This window comes from Poecilia mexicana, unplaced genomic scaffold (genome assembly GCF_051168715.1).
Source record: "Poecilia mexicana isolate PSO_F unplaced genomic scaffold, ASM5116871v1 scaffold_18, whole genome shotgun sequence".
Taxonomy (NCBI): Eukaryota; Metazoa; Chordata; class Actinopteri; order Cyprinodontiformes; family Poeciliidae; genus Poecilia; species Poecilia mexicana.
In genome coordinates, this window is record NW_028263387.1 from 6372593 (window position 1) to 6390011 (window position 17419).

Genomic DNA, 17419 nt, shown 5'->3' on the forward strand with positions numbered 1-17419 from the left:
GCTTTCTGACCGAAGCCCTATCGTGATCAGTTAAGAAAATCCAACAACAGAGGTCAAATCCTCAGCAAGGGGAATTAACACAGTAAAAGACTTTGAAGGTAAATTAATTTGTTTCCATTTTATCTAGGGGGAACAGATTTTATCAGGTGGTTAAAATATTTTGTTCCCCCATCCTAACTTTGGCAAAAAAAAAGAGCAAATGTTATGAAAATCACAGGATTTCTTGTTGATGATGAGGGGAATCAACACAGTAAAAGACTTTGCAGGTAAATTATTTTGTTTCCATTTTATAGAGGGGGAACAGATTTTATCAGGCTGGTGAAATATCCATTCTCTCCTCTTCTCCCCCCATAACTTTGGGAAATAAAAAGTAACTGTTTCCAAATTCTCAAAAATTATGTGTGATCGCATACTAGACATTTCCTTATTTTCCTTATTTTACATTAGAACGGGATTGACCAAAAAGTTTACACTCTGATCTTTTCAGGAAGTCTTTATTTTTGTGCCCTGCTATCGGCCAGCTTCCCTCCTCCTTTATCAGAAATGAAAAATTATAAATGCACACTTCGTGTTGGAAACCTGTGTTTGTTGACTGACTTTTATTTGTGAGGCTTACGAGGCAAAAGCTGAAAAAAAAAAAGATCGATTCTCTTCGCGTTTAAAATAACACAAAACAGCGTAAAAAGACCTCCACACAAGACCTCGTTTATTTATGTATGTATTTTTATTTTGATGGCTGCCGATTAAACTGAAAGTTACAACATTGACATGATTATATGAGTAGTTTTTACCGAGAAATCGATCAGAAGCGCCGTGAAAATGGTCAGATCCGCCGAATCCACTTCTCTGGCTGCAATGCGCGCTCCCGACACAGGGGGAACAGATTTTCACAGGGGAACAGAATTTCTCACAAAACCGGCTTACAGCAAAACAACACGAACCAGTTGTTGAACTTGCCCAGCTCAGCTCTTCACTTCCTTTTCCATCCTCGCCGAGCATAAAGGAGACAAACCGGTTTGACCAAAAAAAAAATGAGGTGGACCCAAACAGGAGTCACATTACAGACTGAAGAAAGTATAACATCAAGTTTTAGCTGCATGACGACAAACAATAAGCTGACTGTGAGCGGGTCACCACACCCGCTCAGCTGTGGAGAGCTCGCGGCGGTTTTAAAGGGAATCACCTGTAGGGGGCGTGGCTTATCGTTTACCGCGTGGGTTTCTCTTTTATCGTTTGTCAGGATGAGCAACACCATCGCCATGTGCTGCATAGTTGTGAAGTGCCACGAAAAGGTTAAAGAGTTTGAATTAAAAAGTAAAAATATCAAAAGTGGTGTTTATTTGCTTCCTTATCTGCCATTACTGTATACTCCAATGAGAACTGCCAGTCTTTGCGCATCTAGGAGGTTTTTGCTTATTGTTCTTTGCAATAAAATAATTTCTCTAAAACAATCCCGTTTTAGCTCTGGTGTTAAGCTAATTTTCCACTAGATGCTAGCCCTAAGTCTTGCAGCTTCAGAACATGTTTTCTTGCAGGATTGTCCTGGTTTTGTGTGTGTGTGTGTGTGTGTGTGTGTTTTCAGCCATTTTTCCCTATCACCTGTGACCAACTTTAATTTGCAGGAAAAAATACAAAAAGCCCCCAGAGCATGATGCTGCCACCCCCAACTCTCAACATGGGGAAGGTGTTTCCATAAAACAATTACTTCTTTCACACATCTTCGCCAAGCAGCTGAGAGATTTAATTACACACAGATTGGCTCCATTTTGTAAGTACTTTCTAAAAGTTGCACTGGATTTTAAAGGAGATTGAAAGCATCCACACAACTCAAAATTAAAATATTCAGAGTTGACTATTTAATTGTTCCTCCATTTCAGAATTATACATCTGCATTTAATTCTAATAAACTAGAATGAAGTCTATGGTTCTATCATGAAATGTAAAAACGTTCAAGTCTACACATAGGCATGACATGCACTTGAGTCTATTAAAAACATTTTTCACATGACTAAAGCAATCATTCCACCAGTTGAATTTCAAAGATGGTGTTAAGATGGATGTTTCAACCCATTTTTAATCTAAACTGGAAGATGTGCTGGTAGTAATCAAACCATACAAGCACGATGTTAGTGTGTGTTTTTGGAAATTATATCAAGTTTACACTTTTGTACATAATGTTATACTGGCACTTTGGACAATCTATAGGTTACATCTTATAGTTTAATATTTCTCAACTGAAAAAAAAAAAAAAAAAACATACTTTGCCTCCAGGTGAAAATGTGTCAATAGGTCATTTTTACATTTTATTCTTGGGTTAACCAGGACATATTGAATATAGTAAAATAGAACAATTAAAAACCTTTACAGTTAGATTCATTTCATGTTAAAATGCAAATAAATGAACAAATGCCTCAGCAATGCAATGACAGTGGCCTATCAAAGCTGGATAAGTCAAATGTTAAGAATGCCTATGGTTAAGGGTGGTTAGGGGTAAAATAGCAGCTGAATGATTCAATATGGATAATAAAATGCCAAGCAGAAAAAACTTCAGTTTGTCATGCAACATGCTCTGCATTCATTCCAGACAGCTCTTTCAGGAAAAATGAAAAGTATTAAAATGTGTTCAAGCTTCTGAATAAACCAAACTAACTCCCTCGTAGCAAAACATGAGCTATATTTTGAACAAACCGATTTAAGTTATAACAATAAATCTATCTATTGACACCTGATTATGAAAACAAGATTCTTTTTTACAACTTAAGATTAAAAGTCTCACTTACAGTACAAGGGTCTATGACCTGTAAAACATTCTGCCAAAATCTGACAATTATCACTTTGGTTCACTAGATTCATTAACTGTTAAACATTTTTAAACCTTATCTCTTCAAAGACTTTTGTCAAAGTCTTTGATAAACTATTTCAAAGTAAAGTGAATAAACTATTTCCAAACTGACTCAATTCTAACTGTGAATTTTAAATAGGAAAAAAACTTTGATGCAAAAGGGTTAATTAATAAAGGAACTTATCTGTGTTTTACTGTGCAAGTACAAAATTAATCTGCCGTCTAAAAACCTGGAAAAAACTCATTTCTCAGCCACAATGCCAAAAATATCTTCATGAGTTTAACAGAGGTGGAATATTTTCCAAGACTGATGCAACATGGAAGAGCAGTTCTTAGTTTCAGCCAGGAGATGTCAGTGGGGAGCCATGATCAGTGTGATCATGAAGGTTGTTCACATATTTCCAGTAGCATCCTGCAGATCCTCTCTGATGGCGTTCAGCCCCACGATGCAGTCATTCAGCACGTTTGCCACTTGTCTTATAACGGACACAATCTCCTTCCTGCAGCCTTTCTTCAGCTCTCTGGTTTCGTTCACGAAGTACTTGTCCATACCTTTGAAGAGTCCTTGCAGGGAGCCCACGGCGTCATCAGTCATCTCTGTTGCTCGCATAACAGGCGAATCCACAATACTGATCATCTGGACCGCTTTGCGGATTTCCCAGTCTTGGGAATAGTGCTGTGTGCCAGACCTGAGGAAAGGGTGGCCGCGCAGCTTGGACAAGCCCTTATTGACAAAGTGGAGGATGTTCGAGATCTCCAGCATTCGCTCTTCGTACTCCTGCAGCAGACTCTCGATCTGATTAAGGACAGAGAACGTTAAATTAGTGATTTCACACAGAAGAAAAAGTAACAGTGATCAAGACGTGCAGCCTCTGCGGCTGCCATCACATCTCACTGCATCAAAAATCTGCATTACCTTTTTGCGTTCGTTCTTGTTGTTGACGTTATCAGAGATGGCTGCAGAGGCAGAGGTGATCCCACCGGCCGTTGCCACCCCCACGCCCACAGCAGTGACTATCAGGGACGCTCCGAAGGTCACGGGAGCCAGAGCCAGACCAGTGATGGCCGCCACAGTGCCCACTGCGGTGGTGGTGCCCCCGCTGATCCCAGCGATCTTGGCTTTGTGATGGAACTCGTTGATGTCGTCGGCGAGGGCGTGGAGCGAGATGATGGACTCCCACAGGACCTCGGCCTGCTCGGTGAACACCTTGTTGAAGAGACGCAGGCCGCGTTCGACCTTGTCTGCCAAGACGGTGAATGACCTGCAATCATAGCAAGATTTTAGAAGAGCTAGTTCTTAGTAATTTGCTCAATAAAACAAAATTATTTTGGTAAAGATGATGCTTGTTCTACTGTCTGCATCTACAGTGACCTGTGTTGCTGCAGAAAGACCAACTCACTGGTTGGTCAACTCAACCAGTGAAATGCATGGCTGCGTAGAGTGCTGAGCATTGGGTACTTTGCGAACAGCATAATTAAGTTCTCCACTAGCTTCTGTGGTACTCAAACTTATAATCCTCCTTATAAATTGATCCTTTTACCCAATTACTCATTATCTAATTTGAATAATAAACTGAACTTGACTGCATTGATAACCAGAATCGTTCGGAGTGTATGTGTCTTTTGATAACCCGCGGCTGTTGTGAACTGGTGCTATACAAGTAATAAAGTCAAAACGTATTGCAAAACAGTGAGTTGACCAAGAATTACTACTGGTAAAAACAAATGGTCGCACTTTGACTCATCCTCTTTGACGGCTGCATCCTCTTCATCCGATGGCAGTTCGTCCCATTCTGAAACGCACAAACGGGTGAATACAAATCCAGTACCACTCATCAGTTCACTTGATTTTAAATTGGTTTGGATGTTGACTTACTTTCTACTGTGTACCACCACTCCAATAAACTGTCCGTGTCCTAAAGACAAAGATACAAAAAGTAGTCAAACATATATCTGACCTTTCTTCAGAGGAGCATATACATTTCTTCTATCTTGCCCTCCAGACATCATTAATCTAACATGGGAAATTTACAGGAAAATACTTAGACGGGAGTACGCCGGGAGAAAGGTGTAAAATATGGTCGTTTCCTGGCCAAAGCAGGAGACTTGACAGGTATGATCTATTTTTGAATTCCTTTACAAAGAACCTAGCATGTTGCTTTTGAAATGTAGGAACATTTCACCAAAAATAAGACTAGTCACAGCCAATTTAGAATTTACCTAATTGGGTGACTGGTTTATTACACAGACACAGGTCAGCTTGGATAATTTTTTTTTAACTAAATGAAATCAAATGCTTATTATATTTACACAGGTTATCTTCATCTCCTAAAAACAGGAAGCATCTGTAATGGGAAAATAGTTTGTCAGACAACTAGGCCTGTGGCAATAACTTTGTGATAAAAAAATTAATCACAAATAAGTTAAAATGAACTCATTTTCAATGATTTATCATTTTTCTCTTTTCTCTCTGTTTCTACTAAAACTGGATGATGAAAGTTTTCTGTCTGATGCTTTTGTCTCAACTGGCTCTTTTTTGGAAGCACAATTTCGTTTACAAAGACTTCATACTTCATCTTAATTGTTGTTTCTGTAGTTTTGTTTATACATTTTGAACATTTAAAATGTGTTCGGCATCCAGTGTTAAATATCCATTAGAATTTTAAGTTTATTGATCTATGAGAATGTTTTCTTGCCTTATTGTACCATTACTGACATCTTGAAAATTGCCTCAAAACAACAATATCATTGTTTATCGTAACAACCTCTGGGGCAATTTATCATCCGGAAATGTTTGTCATCAAGCCTACATAAAACTTTACATTAAATAATGCTGTCCCTATAAAAACAGAGAGTCCGTAAATAAAAAGGATCCAGAATTTTTGCAGAACCAAAGAAACTGACCCCGTCTTCCTCCTCATCCTCCTCTTCACTGGCTGCAGCTTGTTCGTCCATCTGAGCAGCCTCCCATTCTGCCTGAATGAGGGAAGAAGACGAGTTAATCAGCAAGTGTTTGCAGCATGCGTTACCATTTTAAGTCATTCAAGGCAGCACAGTAGGCCTTCATACACAGCAGTAGGAGTGTCAGAGAAGGCAGTATGCAGCTGAACCGGTCGGGTAACATGCTACAAGGATATGTCAAGGTCCAATTGAGGAAAGAAAGCTAACAGACTGAAACAACAGCATGAGACGATTTCAGAGTATAGTTTGCTAACATGAGGGCTTAATCAATCAAACCTGCATTGTGGCTAAAGCTTGATTATGTAACCACTGTACTGTATTCATTTTTTCCCCCAATTTCTGGTAACTTTCAATTTAAATGCATTTCAAATGAAATACACAGGAAGTCCTTCATGGTGTCCTTCTGCCTGACTGACAAAAGATTATCTGAACTGCACAGCCATCACATGATAGTGAATGCTAAGGAAGGAAAGATAAAGTAAAGATAAAAGTACAGTGTTGCAAAAGCACTGGGATTTTCCACAATAAATTTCAATGCATTTAATGGTGTATAACAGGAGTCTGAACTGGAGCTTCCACTCTTGGTTTGGCTGGAAATGGTGGAGAAGCAACAACTTTTGTAAAATGTAGATTTTTGTCATATTTTTTTAATGTAGATATCAAAAATAGAGATTTTAGACATTTTAATTTCTTGTTGTTCTTAAATATAAATATCAAAATAGAGTTTTTAGCTATTTTTAAAAATGTATATTTATTTAAATGCAGACATTACAAATAGAGATTTTAGGCATTTTTATGTACTTTTTTTTAAATGCAGATATTAAAAATAGAGATTTTAGCAATTTTTTGGCATGGAATAAATCCCGCATTAAACTTCAGACTTTAAAAAACAATCATTATTTCATTGGAAGCTAAGTTCATGTTTTCTGTTTACATAATTCTTTACAAACATCAACATCCCATATAGAAGAAAATGTCCTGATCCTCTCTTATATTTTTCTTTGATTTAAAACCTAAAAAAAAAAAAAAAAAAAAAATTGTGTTTAAAATAAATAAATAGACCACACAATTCCTATAATAGATATTACAAATTTTGACTTTGTGATGTTCGTAGATCTAAATGTCTTTAGTTGGAGTAATGGCAAAAAGTTGCAAAGTGGTTGCAGACCCCCTTCTGCAGACCAACCCACAGCAAAGCACAATTGTGATGTGGTGGGGAAATGGTATATGCTTTATTACATTTTATTTCAAATAAAATCTGGAAAGCATAGCATTTGCTTGCAACTGTACGCAACCAACTGGCTTTTAAAAACCAACCAATAAGTAGAAAATAGAGGGAGTACAGAACAATTTCAGACACAGAGACATGGCCGTATCTACCTTGGTATGAGAAAAGTTGGGATCTACTGACTGAGAATCTTAGACATACCTTACTAATAACTTGGCTCTCTAAGCCATTTCAAACTCCATTCTAGCTCTGATGAGACAGTTTGAATCGATATAATTGAGGAATCGCTATCAGAAGTTTTCCATCAGCACTTTAACAGTTTCCAGGTTGAAAAGTTGCAAACTTACCTTAGCAGCCTCAGAGAGGTGCTCAACAGGTGGGGCTTCTGATTGGTTCTTTTTGCTCTGATGAGAGAAGGTTCAGTCTGAGAATGTTGCACACGTCATCGATCAACGAGTCAAGATTCCTCTGGTGTGGTAAGAGTGGACCAAACACACTTACCTGGTGCTTGTGTTTTTTGGAAACTTTAAACTTAAATGGCTTTTTCTATTGGAAAGAAAATAAGTGTGTCAAAGGCATTTTCACATACAAAAAATAATTAAAAAAAACACACTGGAGTCTAAAAGAACAAAGAATACCAGTTTGAGCATTCCAATCTCATCTGGATCTTCATCATACTCCTCTTCATGAGACTTCATATCTTTTTCTGTCATTTCGTCGTCAGTGGAGCCCTTCTGACAATAAACACCAGTAATACATTTACATTAATAATTTTTATTTGTATGTTTGTGTGTTAACCATTAAACATTTAAACTCCACCTACCTCTTTCAGTCCGTGTGATGCCTTCGATTTGTGGGGCAGATGAATCTTATATTTGGACTTTTTCTGCCAGAAACAAGAAGATGTTTTTGTACTTTATAGTGAAAAAATACTAATAGCTACTAAGGAGATAAGCATTTCAGTTAAAACAATAATAATAATAAGCGTGCATTAAGTTGTATTTCCCAAAGACTTAAAAAAAAAGAACAGTTGCTAATATAAGCTTATTGTGATGAATTTTATGCAGTTTGTAGTTTCATGAAAAAAGGCAGAAAGTTACATGTTTGCGTTCTTTGCTCAATTCGACATCGTCATCCCCCTGCAGACTTGGTGAGTAACGATGAGACTTCTGCTGTTCATCATCCATGATAACAGCCTGATTGGCACATTAACAGTCTGATTATGTAGCCTGTCAGTGAAAACACTGAATGTTATTTAGTTGATAAAGAGATGTATTACCTTAGCAGAGTGAAGACTGAGGGCTTCCATCTCCTCAAAATCATCATCCTGAACAAAACAGCATAGGGATGTTAGAATAATACACTATGCAGAATAATAAGGGTGGAAAATTATCAGAAAAGCTACTATAAGTGGAAATAACTGATAACATGGTTATTGGTGATTCTGACATTCAAAATCATAATCTCACACACAAAAAGGTGTTTTAGACATCTTCACCACAAGTCACATGTTCCAGCTCTTTTGCCAGGGCTATTGTAAACGTTTGCCCGCACTTGTTTTACAAGCTATTGGGATTGGTGGCTTACACTGGGGGTCTACATGTTTTTCCTTCATTGCTCAACACCATCAAGAACACACAACAGTGACAGATATGTTTTCCCACCGCACAGAACATAGGTGGAGAATATTAATTTTAGTCTCTTCTGACTAGAGTTCATGTTGTGTTCCTAACACGGCTTCAGGTGGACTGTAGATGGAACGTCTTCTGGCGCCTCCTTGACGCTTTTCCATGAACTCAGATAAGATGATGTTTGTTTTATTGACTCGTCTCTTCCCAACTCCTCTGTGGTGTTGCTTGGTCCACATTCTGCTGTTCACTAATGTTCACTAACAAACCTGTAAAGCCGCTGCAGAACAGCTGGACTGCCTTAAACAGGTGAACTCTACTGACCAATCAGGTCACTTCTGTAGGCAGTCAGGAGGCTTGACTATAATTATTTACTACACTAAAGTTAGTGAAAGTCTTAAGAAGGGATGTGAAGCAGCTCAGGGTGCATGAATACTTTTGCAACGCACTGCAAGAACTGTAAACTGTGGAAAACTGACTAACTGTATCAAACTATGCTGTCTCAAGTCAGCATCCTATCTACAGTCGTATCAGATACAGTTTGTGCAGGTTGTTGTTGTTGAAACTGAAATAGATCTCTACCTGGAGCTTGTCACGAGGTGTGTAGCCATGCGCTCCAAATTCTTCAACAGATTTGTCCTGTGAGGGTGAAAACATCCCAAACATGTTCAGATATCCTCATTCCATAAACATGGCATTCACAAACAGTTAACCAGCCACAAGTCCCTGTCGTACCTTTGAGCCCTTGCGAGATGTATAACCATGAGCTCCTTTTGGTTCATCGTGTGGCTGTTGAAAACAAAGAAGTTGAAATGAGGTGGGGTTTTTCCATTTTGTTTTAATTTGAGAAGTATCAGATGTTTACCTTTTCTAATGATATGGCAAATCCTCTTTGTGCCACAAACTTGATTTTCACCTTGCTATTCCTCCTCTGGAGGAAAACAGGTTAGGTTTAGAATAGGTTCTATTTTCATGTGATCAGAAATGTGTTTCTGAGTAACGAGGGAAAAATCTAACAACCTGCCGATGGCCACCTTTCTCCCCATCTTCATAATCTTCGTCCAACACTGAGTCCTGAGAAATAGTTCAAGTTTATACATTAATACATTTAAATATGAATCCATGTTGGGTTGAAAACCTGACCTGCTGCTTTTCCACATTTAACTTGAAGAATGGAGGTTGCTTACCGCCAACTGTCGACGTACAATGGTGTTTTGCCTCTTGCTGCTTTTCTTATGGTCACCGTCCTGTTGGAGAGGATTCAAGAACTCCCTCATACATTCAAACATCACTTTGCTTTTAAAGAAGAATTGTAAGGAAAGCTGGAGTTAAATCTCTTAGAAAATCTCCTGCAATCTTCTTTAAGCTACCTTTGAAGGTGAATGCTTGTCGTTGTACGTAGAGGAAGCATCGGAGGCTCTCCGAAACAGGTGACTGACTTTGGCCTTTGTAGATTTTTTCTAGAGGCATTAAGTATGTTATAAGATAAATTTGTCAACCGTATTTATAGCCAGACTTTACACTGTTGGAAAACAAAACATACTTTATAGTCCAAACTATAATCATCTTCATCATCTCCTGTAGAAATATAGTCATTGGAACCAAACTCCTGCAAAACAAAAGCCAAATAACCTGCATAAAGACCTGCTAGTATAAAACAACAACTGCTGGTTTTACAACATGTGACGATCTCTACCTTGGGAGTTTTTCGTCGGCTGGGCAGCGTGTTGCCCTTTCCCTCCATGGAATCATCCGAATACTTGTCCTGCATTGTCAATGTTGTTACAATTTTAGTAAAACAAGGCAAAACAATTAAACATTCCTTTATTAGATCAGATTTACCTTTGAGCTTCTTCTGGACAGCAGTGACATTCGCAGTTTCCTGTCCTTTTTCTGGAAAATGTTCAGAGTTTAGCTGAAGCTGCAGGTAGAGCAGGAGAACATGCAGGAAGGAGGAGAGGTTCTACCTTAACGTAACCAAAGGTACCATCAGGATCTTCACTGCTTCCTCCATCTGACTCCATCTTGGCCTAAAAACAGGCAGCAGTCTTCAGCTGATTTTCTATGACTTAAAAATCAGCAAAGTTTAACAGAGGAAACTGAACTGACTGACCTTCATCGACTCTCTTCGTAGCTTAAATGTTCCAGACTTTGAGAAGTCAGACAGAAGAACAAGTTAAAATTCAAAGTTTCAAGGAATTAAATTTGACCCTGTTGTAAAAGACAAATAAAGAAAAAGATTTAGATTTGTTTTCTTACTGGTTTAAAATCTGGATCCAGCTCAGGACTGTCTTCAGGCCAATCCTCCACACAGTGTTCCTGATTTTTAGAGGGGAAAAATGTTTACATTTTGCTTCAACTTCATAAAACAGATCAGCACATATTTCTTTCAAAGCGATTTATTTATTCATTGCCATCAGATTTTTTTCTGGTTGGAAAAAGCTCTATGGTCACATTCATACAGCCTCTGATTTGATTCTGTGACCGACACGGTGGAGATGTCAAAGATCGGCCCAAACAATTAGAAACTGATTATGTCACAAAAGTTATGATGCTTTTTTAAATGTCAAAAGAGGCTTTCATTGCATTACAGCACAGGAGAGTGATTAAAAAACATGTGAGTATGCTCGTAAAACATTCAGGTTTTAAGGGCATACTCACATTTATCATGCACATAGTTCAGACTTTAACCCTTGGCACAAAAACTTACTAAGAATAAATCTGGCTTTTAACTTTTTTTGCTTTTTCTGTTGTACCGTCACCCTACTGACCTCTGACCCCCAAACCCAGGTATCAAGCGTGTCTCAAACATGAGATTAAAATTTTCCAATCTAGACAGAGCATCATATCTTTCATTCTGATCAAAATCTGCACAACATTTAACAGACTGAAAATTTCAGCTTTACAGTTGGAAACATTTTTCTAGGTGAAACTCACCTGTCCAATCAGGAGGACATCCTCAAACACAAAGTTCTCAGGTTCCAATGGTTTGCTCTCCTGTAAAACAAATATATTAAACATCCATGTTGAGCAATTTTCTATGTGGTGTAAAAAAAAAAACAATGAGATGAGCACTCAAATTAAATATCAATAAGAAGCAGAAGATAACTTTGCATGGCTACATTTCTATTGCCCAGACATGATTGACAAGTCTGCCACTGGTTTATGAAAGAAGTTACAATATACACTAAAAACTCCATTCACTATGAGAAAGAAAAAAAAAAACAGTCCCAGAGTTAGGCAGACATTAGTCATAAATTATATGCAGAGATGTAGATTGCTGGTTTTCTCTTCAATTTTGGTTTTGCAGTTCTTTCTCTATATAAAAACAGAAAATACAGATTCTATGTCCGTCTAACAATAGGGACATCCCATTTGAACACCACATTACAAATCACACTTCATACCGGTTTCTTTGGTTTGTGGGGAAGGACTGGTTTAGGAAGAGGTTTGAGGACTGGTTTAGGTGGAGGTTTTGGCAGTTCTGGCTCAGCAGTGTGTGCTTCAGGTACTTCTGGTTCCAGTTTAGTCTAAGAGTTTAGAGGAGACAAGGAGTTTATACAGTCACAAGTGTCCTCATTGATGGAGTTCAACATCAGAAAATCATCTGCGTTTTTGAGGCTTACAGAGTGTGCTGGGGGTGGAGGTCTCTCTGGTGCTGGTGGCTTCTCTGCTTTGGGGCGTCGAGTTCGAGGAACGGGTCTCGGTGGCCGTTTGAAAGTTTGCACCTGTACAACGTATGAAATGACTTTATAGAAACCTTAAAGTGTTTAGTCTTGTCGTTTGGAATAAGAGTTACATACGTGAGTGATGTCAGCTGGAGAAATGCTGGGCGAGGAGGACAAACTGCTGGCCTGGCTGAAGGAGGTTGGCTCAAGAAATTCCTCTTTGCTTCCCTGAGGCGTCGTCAAAAGATCTCTTGGTTTGATCTGAGGCTTTCGTGGAACAGCTGGAGGAACTTTTGGTGGAGTTTTCTTTACTAGACCTGTTGACTCTGGTGTGTCTAACTTGAACTCAGATGGGCGATTGGTTAAAGGAGAAGAGGACATTGTCTTGGAGGGAGTTGGACCAAAAGGATCATCCAAACTGGGAACGTTGAATAAATTCCTTGGGAGCGGACTTGGGAATGGATCCACCGGATTTGTAGGCAATGAAAATACGTCAAACCCTTCCTTAAAAGACTTGTTATCGTCTGTGCTGGAGGCATTGTCTTGGGTGTCATTCACTTGGAAGAGGTCCTCACCGTTCCTTGAGAACAAATCTGCTTCTGAGGCCAAAGTTTTATAAAATGGGTTTGGTGCCACGGCTTGTGGAGAGCGGCTCAAATCTTTCCCTTTGTTAGATGAGCCAAACAAAGCATTCACATCATCTGTTACAATGTCTGAGCCATTTATCTGTATGGGTTTAGAGAACTTTTGTGTTTGAACCAAATCATGAAAATCCCCATTGGCAGTGTCATTGAGCCTCAGAGAGGACAGTCTGAAGAGCTCGTCCTTAGGGTCGTACCTCTGAGGCACGTTAAGATGTTCAGACAACATAGCTCCATTTTCCGTGGCTTTAATTCCATAACCAAGTTCCTGAGGTGAGCCTAGGAATTTCATAGTGGGTACAGAGATGGAATCGTCTGCTTGTACTGAAGCCTCCATTCCATTAGTGTTGCTAGTTGATTCCTAATGGCAGAACACAACTTCATTTGGGATGTGTTCAGTAAAAGTCAATGTTATCAATAAGCAGAGATCTGTAACATACATACCTTGTAATATGGATAAAAAGGGTTCTCTTTGATCAAATATGCAGAGTTTCCATTCTATTTGGAGTAACAAGAATTCAATATTAATAAATAAATAAAACCTAGTTAAAGCTGCACAGCTGCGAGAAACAGTCATTCAAAAACAAACCTGAAGGCTTGACGGAAAGTCTTCTTGGACTTCATTCTGAAAAATGACAAAAACTGAGTCCTGCTTTTGCATCATGAATCATCAATTTAAACCGTGACAGGAACCAGTGCCTAGTGTGTCTAAGTGTTTAAGTGTCTAGTCAATTTGCACGCAATCACAACAAGAATGATGTTACTGAACAGAACTTTCTAGTCAGACAACAATGTGACAGAGACACACCTACAACTGAAGCTTTAAAGACAAAAAACTTCTAGGTAGATAGCAAAACCAAACAGGAGCACAAATCAACCAGTTCCATACCAGGTCATTATCCTCAGCCGTTCTATTGATCTAAAACAGCTACTTATGGTGCTTAAACTGCAACATTATCAAGGATAAGCACATCCAGGGATCAACTTTTTTTTATCTCACCTGTTCAAAGTGCTGGTTGTCCATATCTGACCACTCACCTCTCTGTGGAGCAAAAGTTACAGATATCAACAAACATCCATGGGTGGGAAGAAAGGAAAGTCAAGCCTGCTGCTTTTGTTGCGTGATGAAAACGTGGAATGTAGCAGCACCTGATGGAGGTCATTTCTTTTTTAAAAACTTCTTCCTGCTTGAACTACTCTAAAAATCTCCACAGTAGCTTCTGATTTGTCGACATCCTTTTTCTGGTATTCAAAGGAAACAACACCCCAGACAGTAAAGATATCAGGGTATCTGCAGGTTTCAGCAAGACAAATTTCAAACAGAAACAAAACTATGAATAAAGAGGATGATTGGGGGATCCTGCTAGCTTGTAAGGGCTGGCAACAAAAGTGAGCCACTGGCAAAAAAAAAAAAAAACTACGTCTTCCAGCCATTTGGTGACACATCTGTATTCACCGAGGGTAGACGAATAACAAAATTAGCCAACTAGCTAGCAAGGGTGTATTAGCAGCTAGTTACCAACCAAATTTAAGACCTGTGATTGGCATGTTTAAGGCCACATTACAGTTTGGTTTATTTTAATTTCAGATACGTGAATTCAACACTTCCACAGAGCTGTCTTAAACTCCAAATCCCAGCATGTAACCACTTGTGTTTTACCATCTATGGAGGATTAATTTAGTTTTAAGTATTTCTTATACTTTTTTATAATAATGTTGTAGTTTTCTTTGTTTTGTATACTTTTGTTCTTAGCCAAAGAAACTGAGTTCCTATCATTATTTAACAACCTGTTTAGCTTCAAGAAGAACAGGAGATTTTCATTTAAGATCACCAAAAAGTTTATTTCTGGACACTTAAATGAGGTTTTTTCTTGAAACTAAGGGATTCCTTCCTCAGTTTACTTGAGATGTGAGCTGTCAGTGGGTCACTACACCTCCCTGACTACTCTAAAGAAGAAAAATAAAATACATTTTATTTCACCTCCTCTTACCGTGCAAATTAAGCCAAAATTATCAGTTCTCCATCATCACACTACAGTTTCAGTGCATTATAGCCAAACATCAACACTTTAACCTGGTTTGTCCAAAAAAATGTTCCAAAATGTGTTCAGGTGTCACTTTTCAAAACCCAAGACAAACAGGTTAAATCCCTCAGGCCATTTTAAACTACACTTCTTGTAAAAGTTTTGTAATTCATAATAACATTTAACCTTTGACCTGAAAATGTTAAAATGCAGCTCACAGGTTTTCACGCTTTCTGAGCACAAACCTACCATACAAAGACTAAAATGTCAACCATTTCCAAAGTATGAAGACTGATTCTGATATATCTGGAGGCGTTTATCCTCTTGGCTCATGATTATAGAAAGAGAGAACTTTGCTGCTAATTGTTGTTTAAAGCTAAAGAAGCTGAAATGTTTCTCAGTTTTTAAGTTTCTAAGTCAACAAAGTTCACATGCACCTCAGTAATTCCAATTTTGATTGTATATTTGTGCAACCACTTACATTGTAGTGATGATTAGGGGAGCCACGAGAAGCCATTTTCAGCATATTTTGTAGAGTTGCAACATTCTGCAGAGACAAACCATTGCTTCACTAATAATGCATACATTTAGCTTCCCTCCTGATTAAATCAGACATGTTAAACTATGGTAAGGGTGTACAAATTGGTTATTTTTACGATTCAACTTGCAAACATAAATATCAGCAAAGATCAGAAAATCAGTATTTGAAACACTGCCAGCTTTTCCAAGTTCCCCCCCCCCTTCAAAAAAATGAAGAGGAGTAAAGATAAAGTATCAAAATAATAATAATAATAATAATAGTAAATCTGACTCTAGGATTTTTAAACGATTAATTAATTTTTCACGTTTATATAAATGTTCGTTTCCAAACATAGTTCGACCGGCTTGTGATTTGGCATGCTCTAAAACAGAACGGAAACAATGCTAAAAACAAAACGAACATCAAGAACCTGAAAAACTAGACTGCAGAACTGAAACTGTGACATGAAAATACCCAAACTCTCGTAAACAGAAGACTGCATTCAAGCATCTTACACTGAATTGCTGTTGTTGTCTTTAGCATATTTACAGGGGAATTTAAAGAAGAAATCAACTAAAGTTCACAGTGAATTGACTGGTGATATTTCTGCAACGCCAAGTCTGTGATTTCAGTCTCTTTTAGACAATGGGATAGAGAAAGTTTGGAAATGCAGACATCATTCTACAACCTACTTATTCCAAAATGCAAAGAAACATGTAATTATCCAACCATGAACCAAAAATATAATACTCTACAACATGGAGAATTCTGTTCTATGCAAATAAATGAGACATCTGTTCATATGTACAGTCATAACGTAGTAAATTCAGAAACTTTAATATTCAATACACCTGCTATTTTACAGAGGAACTTGCTTTCATTGCTGATGTCAGAGATTAGAAGCATTGTTTTCAATGCAGAAGGAATTCAAAACAGTTGCCATGACAATCTTGGTTTGGCATTACAGTTTGCTTGTCAGGAGAAATGATACAGACAATGATATCTAGAGCGCTACCAGTGCAAGGGAAAAAAATAAATAAATCAGCAGTGCCCATCTGAAAATTAAAGTTTTCCCTGCGCCGTATTTTCCAAAATATGATGCAGGTAAAATACAATATTTTAGAAAACGGTGGAATTACTTAATGTCATACTTTGGAACCAACAAACATTTTACACATAAAACCATATTTGTAGCAGAAAACAAGACTCACAGGTCGACTCCCGAGTGAAGTTGGTGCTGCTGCTCCTCCATGTTCAACCACTTCAACACCATTTTCCTTTATTGATTTTTTTAATAAAACAAAAAAGCACAATTACAAATTAAATGTAAGTGAAAAATGCCCGTTTTCCTAAAGAAGCTAAGCTTTTCACAAATATGAATCAGTTTACCAGTAACACAGCCTATTTTTTCTCTTTCCCAATAGATATTTTAATTAAAAAAAAGAAAAAGAAAACTTACCATAGCCGTTTCTCCTCTCATGTTCTTCCTGAAGTTATTTTAACACAATATTTTTGTTCCTAGAACATAATATTTTCCCACAGTTGTGCGTTATTCCACGAAAAAACAGAATCCTCTCGTATTAACACACATCACTGCCTTCCGCACCGCTTTGGTTTTTAATTGCCTCTCTGCTGGAAGTACCTGCTCCAGGGTGGATGTACGAAGCAATTAAACTTCCGGTTGCTAGGTTTTTCAAAATAAAATTCTTCTCGAATTTCCTCAGCCTAAAAATACGGTTTCGTTTTAACAGGAAATATATTTACTGTTAACTAGGTTTGTTTTGCTGAAAAGTATGACGGAATAAAACGTCATACTTGCCACAATTTATTATAAATCATGAAACGAGGCATTGTTGAGAAGATATTTGGCTAACACATATTAGCTTTGTTAATGAACTGTCAAGGTT

General features: G+C 38.0%; 1 protein-coding gene across 5 annotated transcripts; it reads right to left on the reverse strand.

Moving 5' to 3' along the window:
- Positions 1-1833: 1833 nt before the first annotated feature.
- On the reverse strand, positions 1834-17161 carry LOC106912832 (uncharacterized). 5 transcript variants are annotated; one of them, XM_088016118.1, is made up of 33 exons: positions 16972-17161; positions 16724-16789; positions 15474-15539; positions 13969-14010; positions 13558-13593; positions 13413-13466; positions 12463-13329; positions 12286-12387; positions 12067-12189; positions 11597-11656; positions 10919-10978; positions 10773-10808; positions 10627-10689; positions 10502-10552; positions 10356-10424; positions 10203-10268; positions 10030-10119; positions 9847-9906; positions 9680-9733; positions 9525-9590; positions 9395-9448; positions 9242-9298; positions 8311-8358; positions 8132-8227; positions 7855-7917; positions 7670-7762; positions 7533-7577; positions 7379-7435; positions 5747-5818; positions 4719-4758; positions 4578-4635; positions 3759-4104; positions 1834-3638 (listed from the first exon to the last, which is right to left on the reverse strand). In XM_088016118.1, exons 1-33 carry the CDS (start codon positions 16990-16992, stop codon positions 3234-3236), a joined length of 3486 nt encoding a protein of 1161 aa, XP_087872244.1. In that variant the 5' UTR covers positions 16993-17161; the 3' UTR covers positions 1834-3233. The 5 variants fall into 5 exon arrangements, with proteins under 5 accessions (XP_087872244.1, XP_087872243.1, XP_087872245.1 ...); XM_088016117.1 differs by having other exon boundaries at positions 7670-7765; positions 16972-17160; XM_088016119.1 differs by lacking the exon at positions 13969-14010 and having other exon boundaries at positions 7670-7765; positions 16972-17160.
- Positions 17162-17419: the final 258 nt, after the last annotated feature.